Below are 17,966 nucleotides of genomic sequence, written 5' to 3'. Positions count from 1 at the left end.
CAAAGTGGGAGCCTTCATGAGTGCAAGGTTCGCCCCTTGTCCAGGGACCACGATTAGGGTCCCCTGCTATCAGGGATGAGTTGTTTCTCAGCTACCATGTCTTCAAGTTCATCTGCACTGAACTTGGTAAAGCCCCACATCTTTGAGGTGTGGATCTTCTGGTGGCCAGGGAACTTGACTTGGTCAATCACATGTTCTTTATATTGCAGTTTTGTGCAGATGGGCATGCTTACCTGGTCAATGTGAACCCTGGCCACTGTGCCCTGGGGCTTCCCAAAGACAATCTGCATACCTGTCTGGAGTATGCAGTAGATTGGAGACAATGTGAAAACAGAGACATGACCACACTGGAAACCTGTCTCCAAGGTCCCTTAGGGCAAGCCACACAAGCATTAGGCTGTGTACACTGCTGAGGAGACTGCTGTCTGCAGCCACAGAACACCAGGTTCCCATAAACAAAGGAAGCTGGTCAGCTTAGAATTTTAATGTGTCTCTATGTCTACTTTTGAGAGTTTTAATGTGTTTCCATATGTCTGTTCGCGAGTTAGATCTTCTCTCAGTGCGCCTTCTGCTCCTTCTCTCCCATGTGGGGACTTGAAAGTGACACTGGGAGTAGTTGAGGAATCAGCACACAGTAGAGTGGGTTGAGGGGCAGCTTAGGAAATTAAGAGAATGAGGATTTGATCTGCAGTCCCGGCCAGGAGTGAACATGATGTGGGGACTGGGTGGCCTGGGAATGAGCTGAAGAAATAGAAGCTGGGTCTCTATCCAGAGTGTGTGTCGAGCTCAGCAGTTCTTCAGACTGAAGCCCAGGCACATAAAGGCAGTTACCGGAGGGTAGGGTGAGGAGTACAGTCTCATACCCTTGCCTAGGGTCTGACTAGGCCTCTGGGCATTCAGTCTCCCTTTGGCAGCCTCTGAGTGCCAGTTGCAGGTCAGCCCCAGGGAGGACTGAGGCACAAACTCTGTGTTTAGGAGTCCCAAGAGCTTAGTTATCAAGAAAGATGTTTGCAAAGTCAACTCAACTGCACATGTATGGTGCTTAGTTTAGATTTGGAATACAGATGACCCCCCCTATAGCGTTGGTTAAGTCAATGGGTAAGAGATGGCGCCATAAAACCACATGTCCCAAGATCAGAGACCCTATAAGAAGGGTAACTGGTAAATCATGGGTAACCCAAGCAAAGGGCAGTAGCCTGGGCAGAGCTGGGTTGTAGCCAGACAAGAGATGGTGCCATCCCTCATGACTTCTGTTCCCACCTGCCCTTCCGGCACCATTATTCTCTGGCTGACCCATTCCAACTGATCTCTCTTTCCTTCTTCTCCCTCATTCCACATAGTTGCTCTTTGTTTTGCTCAACCAACTTTCAATATATTGTCCTATCAGCCGGGCATTATTCTAGGCATTTCTCATAGATAGTGCCCTTAATTCTCACAGCATGAAGTAAGTATTATGCGTGTTTGTAGGTGGGGAAGCTGAGTCACGGGAGTGCTAAGTACTTGGTCGGAGGTCATGCAGCATTTGGAAGTGGGAGCAGTGTCCCAGTCTGAGTTGTGAGGCCCCTCCCAGGAGAGCCCAGCCCCGCTCTCAGCTGGGCTGGTGTGGCCAGTACACAGTGCAGTGTGCAAAGCCCGACACACCCTAACCTCAGCAGAAATCTCAGCACAGAGTCCTTCTGTGGACTGTGGCCTCTTTTGTGTGGCCCCAACCCACCCACCTCACTCCACCTCAGAACACTAGGTGTCCATCTCAACTTGAAACCTTGCTCTGTGGACTATGCCCCTGGCTCTCATTGTCTCTATCAATCTCTCCCTTCTGTTTGTCTCTGTCTCAGTGTCTCTTTATCTCTGTTTCTCTCTCTTTCTCTCTCCCTCTCCCCTGCCTCCTCAGTTTCTCAATTTTTTTTCTCTATCCTGTTTGTTTCTGTCTCTCTGTCTTTCTTTCTCCATCTTTGTCTTTCTTCTATCTCTGTCTCTTTCTGTCTGATTTTGTCTGTTTTTCTGTCTCTATCACTGTTTCTTTCTGTCTTTATATCTGCTTCTCTCTAAGCTCTTTCCCTCTTGTCTCCATTTCTTTTGGCCTCAGTGTCTCTGTCTCTCTTAGCACTGTGTGTCTGTGTTCTCTTACTGCCTCCCTCTCTCCCTTCCCTCACCCATCTCTCATTCCTGTTTCTCTCTCTTTCTCTGCTGATGAACACTCACCTGTCCGCACTCTCATGTGTCCCCTGTCTGCTCCCTCTCTGCATTCTGACCAGCAATGCAGCATGGCAACACCATGCCCAGCTGCCATCCAGGCTCCCTCAGCCTCTCTGCATCTTCACGGCCTAGTTCTAACTGGAGAACTCTTGACTCTGAGCTCTACTCTTTAAGGCAGTAAGACACAGGGACTTGGGCCCAGGCTCAGCCTTCTGCTTCAAGGCAGAACTTTAGAGCAGGATCTAGTTGTTGTGTCTGCCTTTGCCCAGAACTCTGAGGAGCTGCCGAGTTCCATAGGGTCACCTACTACCAGTGAGTTCAGCACTGGAAGTCAGATTTCTTCCTGATTCCACTGCTAAGTTTCTGTGTGACCTTGGACATATCACACCCCCGAGACTGCCAGTTTATAGGTATAGAAGGAGAGTGAAGCCTGATGGGCTTTGAGACTCTTATAACTCACTCAGACTAGTAATCAAGGGGGAGCCCAGCATACTGCCCCAGACCCCTGCTCAGACCCAGGTGGTAGTGGACATAGGCCAAGGGTAAGAGTCAGGAGGCCCTCCGGCCCTGATGCCAGCACCACACACCCAGGTGGGTTAAGTGGCTTCTTACCCCAGAGCCTCAGTTTCCTCATCTGTTGATGCCTGAGCTTGCCAATCTCACAGAAGAAAGTTTCAGTAGGAGATGTGGACTTGCTGAGCAGAGAGAGAAAAGGCAGCTGTTAACCTCTTCATTGGCCACAGGTCATTCATGATGAAATGGATTTCTAAAAGAATTAATATATAGTGCTTGAAAATCGAAATGGGGATGGCAGTGTTCTAGATACACCAAATGATTTCTGGAAGGTAGAAAACATCTGCGATTATATTTGTATAGATGCAGGATGTAGGCAGCTACTAAGTGCAGAGCTGAGTGAGGCATTGGGACAACCGCCAGGTTCATACTTGTTGATCTGAGGGGGGTGGTGGATCCTGGGATAGTTGTCAGTGGTTCACTGGGACCTGACATTTGGGAAGCTGAGTTGCACAGCTCCTCCTTGACACCTGCTTGAATTGGGCAGAACTAGCATCAGTATTTGCCCCTAGAATAAGGAAGAGAAGCATTCCTCAGGCAGCCAGTGGTCCCCAAGAGAATGGAGCAGATGCATGAAGAACATTGTTGCCTCTGCTTGCAGAAAGCCCTCCCTCACCCTGTAGTCACAGGGGTGGACTGTAGCAGTCACCACGTGAAGGCAGGCCACCAACATAAGCACAGCAATGGCCAGCAGAAACTCACAAACTTTCCATGACATGACAGAAAACAACATCCAGAAAGCAAGGCACCTACCTTAAGGAAAAAAATAAGAAGCCTCCAAATTTTTTTCCAGAGTGGTTGTACTAGTCTACATTCCCACCAACAGTGTAAGAGGGTTCCTTTTTCCCCGCATCCTCGCCAACACCTGTTGTTGGTGGTGTTGCTGATGATGGCTATTCTAACAGGGTTGAGGTGGAATCTTAGTGTGGTTTTAATTTGGATTTCCTTTATTGCTAGAGATGGTGAGCATTTTTTCATGTGTTTTTTGGCCATTTGAATTTCTTCTTTTGAGAAAGTTCTGTTGAGTTCACTTGCCCATTTCTTTATTGGTTCATTAGTTTTGGGAGAATTTAGTTTTTTAAATTCCCTATATATTCTGGTTATCAGTCCTTTGTCTGATGTATAGTTGGCAAATATTTTCTCCCACTCTGTGGGTGTTCTTTTCAGTTTAGAGACCATTTCTTTTGATGAACGGAAGCTTTTTAGCTTTATGAGGTCCCATTTAGCTATGCTATCTCTTAGTTGCTGTGCTGCTGGGGTTCCATTGAGAAAGTTCTTACCTATACCTACTAACTCCAGAGTATTTCCTACTCTTTCCTGTATCAACACATGATAAAAGCTTTAGCACACAAGGGAGGGGTGAGGATAGGTAAGACACCTAAAAAACTAGCTAGCATTTGTTGCCCTTAACGCAGAGAAACTAAAGCAGATACCTTAAAAGCAACTGAGGCCAATAGGAAAAGGGGAACAGGTACTAGAGAAAAGGTTAGATCAAAAAGAATTAACCTAGAAGGTAACACCCACGCACAGGAAATCAATGTGAGTCAATGCCCTGTATAGCTATCCTTATCTCAACCAGCAAAAACCCTTGTTCCTTCCTATTATTGCTTATACTCTCTCTACAACAAAATTAGAAATAAGGGCAAAATAGTTTCTGCTGGGTATTGGGGGGGGAGAGGGAGGGGGTGGAGTGGGTGGTAAGGGAGGGGGTGGGGGCAGGGGGGAGAAATGAACCAAGCCTTGTATGCACATATGAATAATAAAAGAAAAATGAAAAAAAAAGAAAAAAATAAGAGATGAAATAACATCCTGGGAGATAAAGTCATAGAGGAATACAAGAATTCAGAGTAATTTTCATGTGTTGATTCCTGTAACTCAGTAAGTGTCACCTTGGGCCACACTGCGAAGCTCTGAGCTGATCCTGGGAACATATTAGTGAGAATAATGACCATATTTCATGTTTCCATGTGAGCAAGGATAGTGAGCAAGGATTGTAAGTGCAAACTGAACTAGGGGATGTTATCTGATTCAGGTCCCTGGGTCTGTGGGCCAGAAAGTTCTTGGTTTCATTAGAGAAAGAACGAAAGATGAATACAGAAAAGTCTTGAATGGGAACAGGTTTATTTATGTAAGGTAAAGTGAGAGCAAAGCAGACATGCACTCTTATCTGGGAAGGTAGGCAGGCTCAATGAGGAGCACTGTGCTGGAGTTCCCAAGACTTCCAGCTTTTATGGGGGTCTGCAGACATGTGGGTGACAGTCCTAGAAAGCTGGTTATGTGTCATTAACTTCTGGAGACTGGGGTATGTATGCATCAACTTCTCTCACATGTTGAGTGGGTGAGTTCTTGGCATTGGATGGTCAAACAGGGGGTGTCATTTTCCATGGACTGTGGGGGCTGCAAGTCAGCAAGACACTGCTATATGACATAAGTCATTCCATTCATGTCAGCAGGCCAGTGTGTGATTCCTTATTGACATCCAAGGCATCATTCTAGGTCATCATCAAGTTTCTTAACTTCCTGCCTCATACTATAGCAAAGCAACTTGCCCAAAGCGCCACAGAAATTAAGCAATTCTAAGCTAGTTGCATGGGAATGTAAGCAGATGGATGGAGCACAGGTGGATGCGTGGATGATGACTATTAGCCAGAAATCGATTAGATCTATTCCAAGCACTGTGAACAGAGTGAATGTTCATATTTACTGGACAGACAAGACCTAAAATGTGCCTGCATTTTTGCCAACTTGTTATAAACCCCTTGCCCCATGACTACCCATGTGATGAGGAGAATATGCAGCAGAAGCTACGTAGCCATCCCTGGGTCACAGATTTCGAAACCGAAAGGGAGATTTGAGTCTGGTTTCTCTGACCCTTCACCTCTGTTCCTTGACCACCAATGCACACTAACACAGCAGCTGCTGTGTGTGTGTGTGTGTGTGTGTGTGTGTGTGTGTGTGTGTGTGTGTGGTGTGGTGTGTGCACGCCTTTGGCTCTCCTGTGTTCGGAGGTGCCTGGTAGAGAGAGGAGATGATCATGTTTGGACATTCAGGGCCATCATTGTTCTGTTTTATGACAGTGACTATGAGGGCACCTAGTTGGCTGATGCCTGGTCATCATTTGCCCATTATTTTTGCCTTCATTTTCCTTTCTTTTGCCAGGGAAAGCAAGGCCTGGATGGATTCCCTGGGAAACCTGGGGAGACAGGAGAGCAGGTAGGTGGAAGTGGGGGTTGGTGGGTAGGGTTTTCCAAAGGCCAGGAATGTCTGGACCCTGACACCAAGCTCTGTAGGGCCTTGGCCCCTCAGCTTTCTTTCTATTCAGCTGAATGCAACAGGAGGTTTAGTGACCTGACCCCAGCTGTGTGCACACACAATTCTGCAAACCCTGGAGTAGAAAGGATTCCATTGAATACACTTCTATGCCAGCTCCCTGGGACTTAGTTTCCCTGTGGAAGTAGCTAGTCCTGGGCAGAGTCTAGGCAATCCTTCCTTCTTCTCTGAGCCTGCAGACTCATCGGTTTCACATCTCTAATGGTTTCCAAGTGGCTCCATAAGACTTCGTCCTCTGTGTTCCCTGGCCCAATGGCAGATTTGGGTTGTTTGCTACTTCTGCCTCTTGTTCAGATTCTGTCTGACGTGTCTTTCCCATCCCTAAGCAAAAGGTCTCCTACTTTCTCAAAATGTGGTGTCCATGTCACCATACCAGCATGATTTGCAAAGGGGAAACCTGGGAATTTATGTTACTTGAAGAACTTCATAGCCAGAAGCATAGTCCACAAAGCTGAGACAAAGGGGACCTATAGAAAACTAACCCATGGCTTCAGACCTACAGCTGCCCAACCCTTTCCTTCTCCACTTCCCACCTGTGCTTCCACAGTGCCTGTAGTAATCCACCTTTGCTTTCTGTCCTCCAGGGAAGACCTGGCCTTCCCGGTGTGGCGGGGCCTCAGGGAGAGAAGGTAAGTCAGGCTGTGAAGTGTGTGTGTGTGTATGTGTGTGAAGTGGGGGGTGTGCGCTGTAGATGGGTTTGAGTTCTGGACCAGCAGGTGTGTGAAGTGCCACCTGGACAAACAGAACTTGAGGAAGGAAGTAGATCTAATTTTGGGAACAAAGTGCACACAAAGTAGGCCGAGTTGGGCAACAGGACCTCAGCTAACACAGCATTTCTAGCTATTGCATTTAAGTTGTTTTCCTATCTTTAGGAATAAAAGTCCATTTTAAAAATCAAAACTCTATTATATAATAGATAAATACATTAAAATCTTTTACTGAAATGCCTTTTGGACTAAAGAAGGCTATGAATAAGTACAAAAAATTATCTTACAAAATCCTTTTTCTCTTTTTCCTTTTCTTCTTCCCTCTTCTCTATTATGTTTTACAATTTTTTTTATCATAATGAGAGTCCTGAAAATGCACTATGCCTTTAATAAACAAAATAAAGTCCCTATGCTATCATACTGGTCATCTGGTTTAGAACGCCTTCCAACAAGGCTTAACTAAATAATTTTGCTGCTTAGAATTTCTGGATCTCAACCAAAATGACCACATGTAACAATTTTGGCAAATTGTGAATGAAGTGCTTATGAAGATGTATGTGAAAATAATAGCTTTGTTAGATTTAGGGTGAGGAAGAGGGAAAAAGAGAAGTGTGATGTTGGATTTTGGATTGTGGCTGGAGGGACGATGACATCCAGGCCTCTGTGTGTGGACAAGAGAAGGGTGTTCTTTCAGATTCTTAGATGGCCCTTCAAAGACATCAGACAGAATGGTGGAGCTGGAGCAAAGGCTGTGGAGGGCAAGGATCAAGCACTGCAGAGAGGGTGGAATCAGAGCACCTTCACTTTCTCAGAACAGCTAAAGTGGGGTTCAGGTCATTGAGGGGCAGTCCAATTCCCAGCTTGAAGTAAGGAAAGGGCTTCTTTTGCCCCAGCACTGACGAATGGATTAAGAAAATATGGTATCTATACACAATGGAATTTTATGCAGCCATGAAGAAGAATGAAATGTTATCATTCGCTGGTAAATGGATAGAATTGGAGAACATCATTCTGAGTGAGGTTAGCCTGGCTCAAAAAACCAAAAATCGTATGTTCTCCCTCATATGTGGACATTAGATCAAGGGCAAACACAACAAGGGGATTGGACTTTGAGCACATGATAAAAGCCAGAGCCCACAAGGGAGGGGTGAGGATAGGTAAGACACCTAAAAAACTAGCTAGCATTTGTTGCCCTTAACACAGAGAAACTAAAGCAGATACCTTAAAGCAACTGAGGCCAATAGGAAAAGGGGAACAGGTACTGGAGAAAAGGTTAGCTCAAAAAGAATTAACCTAGAAGGTAACACCCACACACAGGAAATCAATGTGAGTCAATGCCCTGTATAGCTATCCTTATCTCAACCAGCAAAAACCCTTGTTCCTTCCTATTATTGCTTATACTCTGTCTACAACAAAATTAGAAATAAGGGCAAAATAGTTTCTGCTGGGTATTGGGTGGGGGGAAGGGAGGGGGCGGAGTGGGTGGTAAGGGAGGGGGTGGGGGCAGGGGGGAGAAATGAACCACGCCTTGTATGCACATATGAATAATAAAAGAAAAATGAAAAAAAAAATATATTCATATACTTGCCTAGTTAGCAGACCATAAAAAAAAATAATAAAAAAAAAAGTATTTATTCAGTGTAGACACTATGTGTTTTTGAATTGGTGAGGTTCCAAAAAGAATATATAGAAATATGGAACAAGGGCTTTTTTACAATGCAATTTTCAGTCTATTTAGGAGTTAATGACAAATAGGAAAAAAAAAAAAAAGGAAAGGGCTTCTTTGACTTTTGTAGAAGACAGGTGTGCATTACAAAGCACAGCTGAGAAAGCCTCAGCTAAAGAACTGGACTGGAGAATGCTGACATCTCCCCACTAGCTCACTTGGCCTTCACTTTTAGCTGAGTTAATTATTCTCTCTCCTGTTAGGTATTTTCAGAGTTGAAATTTGTGTTGTGTCAAATATTATCCTGGGGTCAGGATTTTAATACATTCTTGCAGTTTCTTGACAGGGAATGCTAAACCCTAAAATAAATAGTTTATTTCAGTCAATGAGAGGGACTGATGCCTGAAGGTGGGGCCTAGGTGAAGACTGTTTCCCACTGCTCGTGCATGCTCGTGTGCACATATGTGAACAAATGTGTGCACATGTGTGATCAAGTGTGTGCGTGTGTGTATGTGTGTGTGCGTATGTGCCCAGGTAGAAGGATGAGGTCAATGACCATTGCCTTATCTGGGAACTCGCTGGAGTAATCACCAAAACAGTGAGGCTTAGGTGATTTGATAGCTCTCTTTTCATTCTGAGAGAGCAAATCTTAGATTTTATAGGATCTCTGATCTTATAGAATTTGGGAAAGTCATTGGAACCATAGAGATAGTCTATTGAAACTCCTCTACAGATGAAAGACAGAGACTGGAAAAATTAGGGTGGCATGGTTTACATCCCCACAGTGGATTTGATTGTAGATGAAGGGATCCACATGTCTGTCCCAGGATGTGCTGCAGATGGATATTTCAAGGAATGCACTTTTTATATCACATTAGGAATTTTACTAGATTGACTTCATGGATTTACTAGTTATCTATTTCTGTGTAACAAGTTACCTAGACCTTAGTAGCTTAACATGGGAATCTAGGAACACATGGCTGGATTGTCTAGACCCAGGGTCTCTCCTGAGACTGCTCAGTCTATCAAGGGTGTGTGCTGTGCCAAGAGTCACTGGGGCTGGAGAATCCACTTCCACAGTGCTTGCATGGTCATCAGCAAGCCTCTATCCTCCAATGGCTGTTAGCTAGAGGCTTTGCTCCAAGTGCTGCTCAAGGTGGAAATCACGTCCCCTGAGAGCAAATGATCTGAGGTTGGTGGGGAAGGACAAATCCTTGAATAGAAGTGTCAATCACTTTCCGTAATCTAATCCTGGAAGTCTCATGGCATCATTTCTGCTGTTGCTATGGTCACAGATATGGGTGTGAAAGGTCACCTGTATGAATACCAGATAGATACTGTGGTGAGAGCTGGCCACTACAGTAGCTACAATTGACCCTTGTAAATATTGATCATCCCATGTAGTGTAAAGGAAACTATTCTAGAAGACTTTTGAATCTGTTACTAAGTTTTTGATTGTAAACAAGTTGCTAAACAATTCTGTGCCTCAGTTTCTTCATCTCTCAGGTAGAAAAGATCATATTCTAGAGAAAGAGTTAATCCATACCAAGTCCTTGGAGAAAGGCCTGGGAGATAGAAACTCTCCCAAAAACTGTGAGTTATGTATACACAATTACTACAGGTGAATACAAGGATCTTATATTTCTTTAATAATAATTCAACATATTAGAATATTTTGATCTCATATTTTGAGCTGCAAGTGATTAAAACATGTATTGATTAATTGACTTGATAATTATTGTTGAAGACTCATTTTCATCAGTAATGATGACAAATACAATAGTAAAACCAAGAAAAGTAGGTGTGACAGTGATGCAAAACATCAATAAAAGAATGCATAGCTATGAACTCCAAAAGATACAATATACATACATACTTAGATGTGGCAACTTCACACACAAATTATAATGTAGCTTCTAGAATCATATATTACCAGAATAGTAACAAAGTTTGTGTGAGTATAGGGGAAACTGTCTTGGAGGAGTTAAATTCTCATGGAGGAGTGCAGAAGACATATTCAGGCAAGGATCGGAGTGCATGGCAATGTTGTACATTTATGTCAGGAAGGTGCCTGGACAGGTTAGAGAATGGCTTAAAAATGCTCTGTTCCTGCATGCACACATGTGTGAGTATGCATCTCTTGTGCACATGTGTGTGGGTAGTGGTAACAAAGAAAAAATGGAGTAAAGATACTTGTGAAGTGGAACTCAGTTATTAAATGTGGGAGACAAAAATGAAGGTGTAGTAAGGAAAATTGGCACTCAAACTTTTTTTTTCAGTACAGGGGCTTGAACTCAGGTTCTATAACTTGAGCCACTCCACCAGCCTTTTTTTTGTGATGGGTATTTTTTTTTCCATTTTTCTTTTATTATTCATATGTGCATACAAGGCTTGGTTCATTTCTCCCCCCTGCCCCCACCCCTCCCTTACCACCCACTCCGCCCCCTCTCTCTCCCCCCCTCAATACCCAGCAGAAACTATTTTGCCCTTATTTCTAATTTTGTTGTAGAGAGAGTATAAGCAATAATAGGAAGGAACAAGGGTTTTTGCTGGTTGAGATAAGGATAGCTATACAGGGCATTGACTCACATTGACTTCCTGTGCGTGGGTGTTACCTTCTAGGTTAATTCTTTTTGATCTAACCTTTTCTCTAGTACCTGTTCCTGTGATGGGTATTTTTAAGTTAGGGTCTCGTGTACTCTTTGCCTGGGCTGGCTTTGAACCACAATCTTTCTGATCTCTGTCTCCTCAGTGGCTAGGATTACTGGAGTGAACCACCAGATCCCGGCTCAAACATTTTTCACATAGAAACAAGAGCAGTTGAGATTTTTAGAGATGAACTTGATGCTGTACAAAAAGTGAGGTCATTTTTCCATGCTTTGGGCAGGGATGGGAGACAGTGAGGTTGGGAAGACAAGAAATATTTGTACAAATTTTGATGTTAAAGGGAGCACCTGAGGGAGAGCAGGTAGGGAATATATACCTGTCTGTATCATATAGCCCCAAATGCAGTGAAGGATGGTAGGCGTACCCTGAATCACTCATTGTTATTCCTTAGCCTTAAGATTTAACAGATGCTTTCATATGTGTTCAGTGTCTGATTCAAGTATTTGCCAACTTATTCAACAATAGTTCTTGACCACTTCCCATGATCCCTGAGCTGGACTCCAGGTGAATGAAAAATAAAATTCCAAAACTGTGTGTAGGGACATTTGCTGCAAGCAGTGTCCTTGCCTTAGGCACCAGAGTCATAGAACTAAAGTATTTTGTATTGGCACAGTTATGCCCATGCAGAACCAAGATGTAGCTCATTCCCTGTGAAATCTGATCAAGCTTCAGTCATCATAGCCCAGGGGACCTGCACATGAAGGGAACAAAGACGTGAAACATGTCTTTCATATATAACATCAAGGAAAATGGATGGTAATCATCATGGCATTTTCTTAGTCACTTATTTGATAAACGTTTATTGAATGCTAACCATACTGCTGAACCATGAACTCAGCACAAGGGTCATGCTAAAATATATAATTGTTGTTCTTGCTCTGCCTAACACAGTGTCTGCTACATGAAGGTACAATGGTGGTAGGTCAAGGGCTGCTCTCAAGCCATGAAGGGTTCTTGGTATACCAGCCATATGTAGGCACTGGACTATTCATACTATTTGTGCATATGTATAAAGACAAAACAGGACTTTATCCTTCCAGAGGGCTATGACCCTGATTCACAGGCAGACACAGAAGTTTTGACAATATCGCAAGGAAGGAATAAGTTCAGGCAGAATGATATGTGTGATGGAACCCAGAGAATGTCCTCTGGGATTGCAAGAATAAGCAAGGGCCTCAAGGCAGGGTGGGAAGCAACAGTAGAAGGTGGTAACCAGTAACGAAGTTAAAGTCCTTGTTAATTCTATGCAGGGAGATGCTGGACCTGCAGGACCTCCTGGTGTGCCAGGCTCTGTGGTGAGTTCACCTATGGTGGGAATGCTGATGGAATTGGGTCCCTGGAAGGGTCCTTACCTCTAAGCGTAAAGCAGAACTCTTCTAATGACATGAGTTGGAGAGAAAGTTTTCAACACCAAAAATTGGATAAAATCAGATAAAAGTCAGAAACTGTTGAATCATTGCATGCCCTGTGGATACCCTTAATCGAATTGAAGGAGGTTGACTATTGCTGAGAAAATGCCAATACCTTGCTAACACCTGTTTGTCTCTCAGGTGCAGAGAGAGGGCCTGAAGGGAGAGCAGGTAAGGGCCCATTGTGGGGATTTAAGTTGCAGCAAAAGTAGAAATGCCACAGCTGATGAATTGGGTTCACATGGAATCTTTTAGGGCTGTGTCCACTTGGCTCTCTGCCAGGAATGCAAATGCCTGCTTTAGGGCTCTGGGTGCCTATTGGGAGCTCAGAAAGTAAACTCCAGTCAGGAAAGGGTCATGGGTGGTAGTGGCGGTTCTGGTCATAAGGAGACAGGGGTTCATGACTAACACATGTTTGGCATATGGTTCCAGGGTGCTCCAGGACCAAGAGGTCATCAGGGTCCACAGGGGCCACCAGGAGCTCCGGTAAGTCATCTCTTCCCAGCCCAGAGTGTGCTTTGAATACCTCTGGGTCTGGAAAATTATAATCTTCCCCACTGCTGAGTGTATTTCAGAAGACTTGACATCACCCTGAGTGTTATGTGCTGTTGCCATGGACCTTGGTGGGGTGATGTTGTCAGTTGCAGCTCACACAAAACTAAGAATGAATCTTCAGTGCAGTCTTCCTTCAGAGCCCCTTGTCTCTCCAAATGGGGTTTCGAGGTAGTCAGCCTGGTTTTTCAACCCTTTCAAATACAACAGAAGAAAAACATGGGTGTCAGTTGAATCACTCTACACATTTGCTTTTCTTACATTTCTCATTGTTACTGACTTCACAGGGCTTGGGGCACTTTAGCTTTTGATTTCTGCCTCTTTTAATAACTTTATGATGTGTAAATAACCTTTGGGAAGAAGCCATGAAAGGGGCCCTGTGATCATTTGGATGTAAGTTCAGATACTAAGGATAATAAGAACATAGTGAACTCCAAAAAGGTTCCTATTTTAAAGTTGCCTTTCCTGGTAACATGTTGCTCGTTGTTTTACATTGCTATATTTTATTGACTGATACGAAGCAACTCTTATTTAGAAATGCCCATAAATGAGAATCATATTGAGCTACTGAGGACCATTCATCAATATGTTTTTGCTGAAGTAAAACTAAAGGAAACTTTGATGGTGTTTGATTTTAATATAATTAGAGCATTTTCCTATCAGATCTTTTGGTTTAGTGAAGCCTCCTTCTTTTTATACACTCTCCAAGGCTCATTTTCCCAGAGTTGTCCACTGTTGCTATAGTTTTTGAGAGATTCAGGTCATGCAGTGCCCCTTTCAAATATTCACCTTTCACGTAGATATTTCAGACACACTATTGGAAAATACTGAGTTTCGATACAATAGTATGCTTTCACCTACAAATGTATGCATATTAAATCTGCAATGGTGGAAGTGTTCTTTTTCATCTTTACCAATGAGGGCACTGGGGCATAGAGATTGAATGACTTTCATAGCATCACACAGCTATTAAGAAGCAAAAGAAAACACTGAACCAGGTCTGTCTGACTATCTATCGCATGCCCTTTTCATCACTGAGTACAGAATGGTTCCTAATACAGAACATTAAGAAACTCTTGAACTGCTGTAAGATCAAACACCAGACTAGTTGGACCCTACTGTTCAACAGAACTATCCGTGGTGCTGAAAATGTCTGCCAGGGCCAGATGCTCCTGATAGAATGGGATTTGAAATAATATGTGGTGTTGGTGCTGAAATTCCCTTGGGCAGAGTTCAGAAAGCAAGCATCCCAGCTAAAGGAGGATAGTAATGAGAGGTCTAAGACTGCAAGATTCTTCAGGGTAGGACCAGTATTTCTCCAATCTCTAAATGCACAGTGTCTTATCACATGCTAAGAACTTAACACCTGCTTGTAGAGGGATAGCTCCGCAATGGGCCCTCTTGGGAGCATTAAAGCGGGACCTGATTGAAGTGTGAGCTTATAAAGAGTAGTATGACCATGGAAGACTCCAGGGATGAGGAGCCAAAGCATTCTGCTTTGTGTCCATATTCTCCCACCAAATAGATGGGTGTCTTCCGTAACATCACCCAATCTCTCATCCTCATTTGAGTCATCCCTAACTTGAAAATAATGACGATAATCATCACCGTCTCTTACATAAACACACTATGAGGGTTAAATGAACTGGTGCACAAGGTGGTGCCCTTTGAAGATTCACCAAGCCCAGCACTGATACAATTGTCATTTCTTTTGAATCCCCAGGAGCACCTAGCTCAGGGTGTTCTTCAGAACACTTGTTTCCTAAATATTCATTAGATTGAATTGAACTGAGATGCTGGTTTCAGTGACTTCTGTTGAGAATGGAAAATTTTGAGTTTGTGTTCAGCAATCCCAGAGAGAGGAAAATATATCCTATTCTCTAAATGGAAACAGTATGCGGTATTCTGCATCCAAATGCTGGCATCTTTTATCCTTTCTCCAAGGTGAAACAGTCTCTGATAGCTTTACCAATGTCGGGAGGAGCAAACTAAAGGGCTAGCTGGGAAAATCAATGCCAAGAGTTTCTTGATCCTTAAAGCAGGCTGACTCCTATGGAGTCTTTTTTCCATGTGTGCCCCAAGCTCAGTGGAGTTCTTCTAAGGAAGAGGGATTCACACACTTAATTCCTGCAGTTACCTATTCATGTATTCATTTTCATAGTAGTATTAAAAGTAAACATCTTGGATCTAAATATAGCTTGGTCACCAAACACTTACGCAATATTTGGCAATGGGAGCTGTTAGAGTGATGATGCTATTTATTTTAGATGAGGAAATTGAAGTTTAGGGAGGGTGCTTCTGGTCACAGTTTACCCGGGCATGGTCATGTGGCCAGAACTCGAGCAGGGGGTTTCAGCTGCTTACTCAGCTTCCCTGAATGTTCCAGATGCTCTCACATAGTCCCATGTATCACGCTGGCTCTTGTCTTGAGTGCTAACTCTTCATGTCATCTTTCAACTGCTCAGAAGATAGGTGCATTATTGTCATCTTAGAGAAGAGATAATTGAGGTTCAACAATGTCAAGTACTGGTCTGAGGCCATTCAGCAGAGGAGGCAGAATGAGGGGGCAGTGTTTGAATTAGAGTAGCAAGACACCTCCAATCCTTACCCCCATTAAAGTTCCTTGTCTAATTGAGATTGGCCTTTCCTAGACAATTTTGTTTATTTGTCCCAACTGTCACCCTTTGTATATCATGGTTGCCTAAGGGTCAGAAAACCCAAGCTAATTACTTCTGAGTCAGTCTTTACAGAGAAATGGGTACTGGATTTAGAGTTAGACACTTAGGTTCCAGAGGGTTCTTGTGTGTGTGCTTTGTGAAAAACACTATTGTAAGCCATTGGTCCTTACTGTGCTCATATGTAAAGTTTGCATGACATCGCCTACATCTTCCTTGCCAAACGTATTTAATTATTTCAAAGAAGTCTGTGTATTTTAAAGTAGATTGGAGAGAATAATACCAAAGAAGTCTACATAATTTAAAGTAGATTGGAGCGGATGGGCTCTTACTTCCCTCCTGACCTTACAATTTCCTATTGGAATGCAATGATATATACTTATACAATGCGAGTGAGAAGACAGAGTAGAACACATGCTGTTGAATCCTGCACTTACCACTCACCCTTTCTCTCTTTTCTTTCCCTTTTCTCTTCCTAAAGGGTCTGATGGGTCCAGAAGGCAGAGGTGGCCCCCCTGGTTTGCAAGGTCTCCGAGTAAGTAAACTTTCTTCCCTTTCCAATGCCCATCTCACCCACACTGGCCTCCATTTCATAATGTCCAAAAGAATACAGAAGGCCACCCTAGAAACTTAAGATGAATATTGGAAGCAGAAGAGAGATTAGGCTCCATTCATTAACCTTGCTCAGAGTTTGCCATGTGTTCTGCCTTGAATTGGACGCTGGTGACATGGAGGTGAGTTTGTGATCAACTCTGAGTCTGGTATGTACGAACATACCAGAACTCCCTAGCAGAGGAAGACTCAATGCTTGCGAACACACATAGAGGCAAGTAACCCAGCCTGCTGGTGGCCAGGGCTTCTTGAAGGAGATGATGTTTGAATTAAGTTTTGAGAAAAACACTAAGAGAAAATAGGGACAGAAAGTAGAGATCTGTGAACTTTTTATAGCTACTTTAAGCATCATATTGTTGAATATCATGTCTCATGGAACTTAATTAAATCAAGTTTAATTTAATTGAGCAACTGTCTTCTTACCTAAACTGTGCTCAACTGAACAGTAAGCCTGGCTCCGGACACAATGTCACAGGTTTAAGCATGAAGGCTATAGAAACATTTATAGGTTAGATGATCTCCTGGATGTACCCCCAGCAGCAAACTGGACTGGGACCTAAGCTCAGCTCTGTTTCCCAATTTGCAGCATCATATCTGACAGAGTAGGGAGCCCACACACTTATCGAACTCTAACCCTAAAGTGTGGCCTCTTTCCTAGTTCACGTAGAGAGCTACTCATGGGGCACCCATCCAGCAGTTGGGTGGCAGCTGAATTTCTTGCCCCTGGAGTTTCAGAGGCCAGGGGACCACTGACTGCTGGGAGGGCAAAAGTCCAGGCATTTGGCAGAGGCAGCCCCAGTCTAGCTTAAGGCCCCTTTCAGGTGAAGATTCTGTAGCTCGGTCAGAGGGTGGCATTATGTATGTACTGTTGATTGATGGTCTGGGGGAGTTGGGCCCATCCCACTCAAAATTCAGGTGACCTGTTCTTATCATTCAACAGATTCCCATATATCCTTACCCACCAATGAAATCCATTCTTTGATTTCCAAGCAATTCTGCCTCCTATAACCATCTTGAGTTTTCAAGATTCTAGGTAGACCTTATTTTGAAGGTGTCTCAAAGGCACCTTTTGGTGAGAGACAAGAGAGTCACTTATTCCAAATAGAAGACCTTGGGTGCATCACTTCCCACTCAGCATTTCCATTCTTGGCCTCAGTTTCCCTATCAGTTCAATGAGACACTCATCTGGCTTGCTCTCTCCTCTGCATGGTACAAGCATCCTGGACTTTGAAATAAGATGCACCTCGTTTTGAATCTGTGCTCCACTTCCCAGCTACTATGTGACCTTGCAAATCACTTGGCCTCTCCAAGTCTGTTGCCTTCTTGTTATAATACAGAAGGCGTCACTGTGGCTGAGTTGCTATGACAAAGAGTGCTCAGGATCATGATGGGCAACAAAATGTGGCAGCTGCCATGGCTCTTTCCCTCAGCATGCTCGTACACAGCCTTACAGGGAAAGAAAAATCCTTGCACATTATGTAATTAGTGTTTATGTGAACCTTTCTTCATCTTGCTGCAAGTACTACTCTTCCTAATATAGTATTAGATGGTAGGTGGAACTGTTTATATAATGATGACT

The 17,966-nt window shown here is 43.6% G+C and overlaps 1 protein-coding gene and 1 non-coding gene across 2 annotated transcripts in view; one reads left to right on the top strand and one right to left on the bottom strand.

The window, feature by feature from the left end:
* The window catches only part of Col22a1 (collagen type XXII alpha 1 chain), a 247,389-nt gene that overhangs the window by 97,714 nt on the left and 131,709 nt on the right, over positions 1-17,966 (top strand). The window contains exons 17-22 of the mRNA XM_020188246.2: positions 5,929-5,982; positions 6,684-6,728; positions 12,390-12,434; positions 12,690-12,719; positions 12,981-13,034; positions 16,257-16,310. Of these exons, the coding sequence (XP_020043835.2) occupies positions 5,929-5,982; positions 6,684-6,728; positions 12,390-12,434; positions 12,690-12,719; positions 12,981-13,034; positions 16,257-16,310 (282 nt within the window). The remainder of the gene's footprint in view (positions 1-5,928; positions 5,983-6,683; positions 6,729-12,389; positions 12,435-12,689; positions 12,720-12,980; positions 13,035-16,256; positions 16,311-17,966) is intronic.
* On the bottom strand, positions 354-485 carry LOC141422096 (small nucleolar RNA SNORA70). The gene has a single exon (XR_012446748.1). It is a non-coding gene; the product is annotated as a small nucleolar RNA SNORA70 (small nucleolar RNA).

The sequence above is a fragment of the Castor canadensis genome, chromosome 3, assembly GCF_047511655.1.
Source record: "Castor canadensis chromosome 3, mCasCan1.hap1v2, whole genome shotgun sequence".
NCBI classification, from domain to species: Eukaryota; Metazoa; Chordata; class Mammalia; order Rodentia; family Castoridae; genus Castor; species Castor canadensis.
Note: the sequence above shows the minus strand (reverse complement) of the source record. Positions and strands in the feature narration are given on the sequence as shown.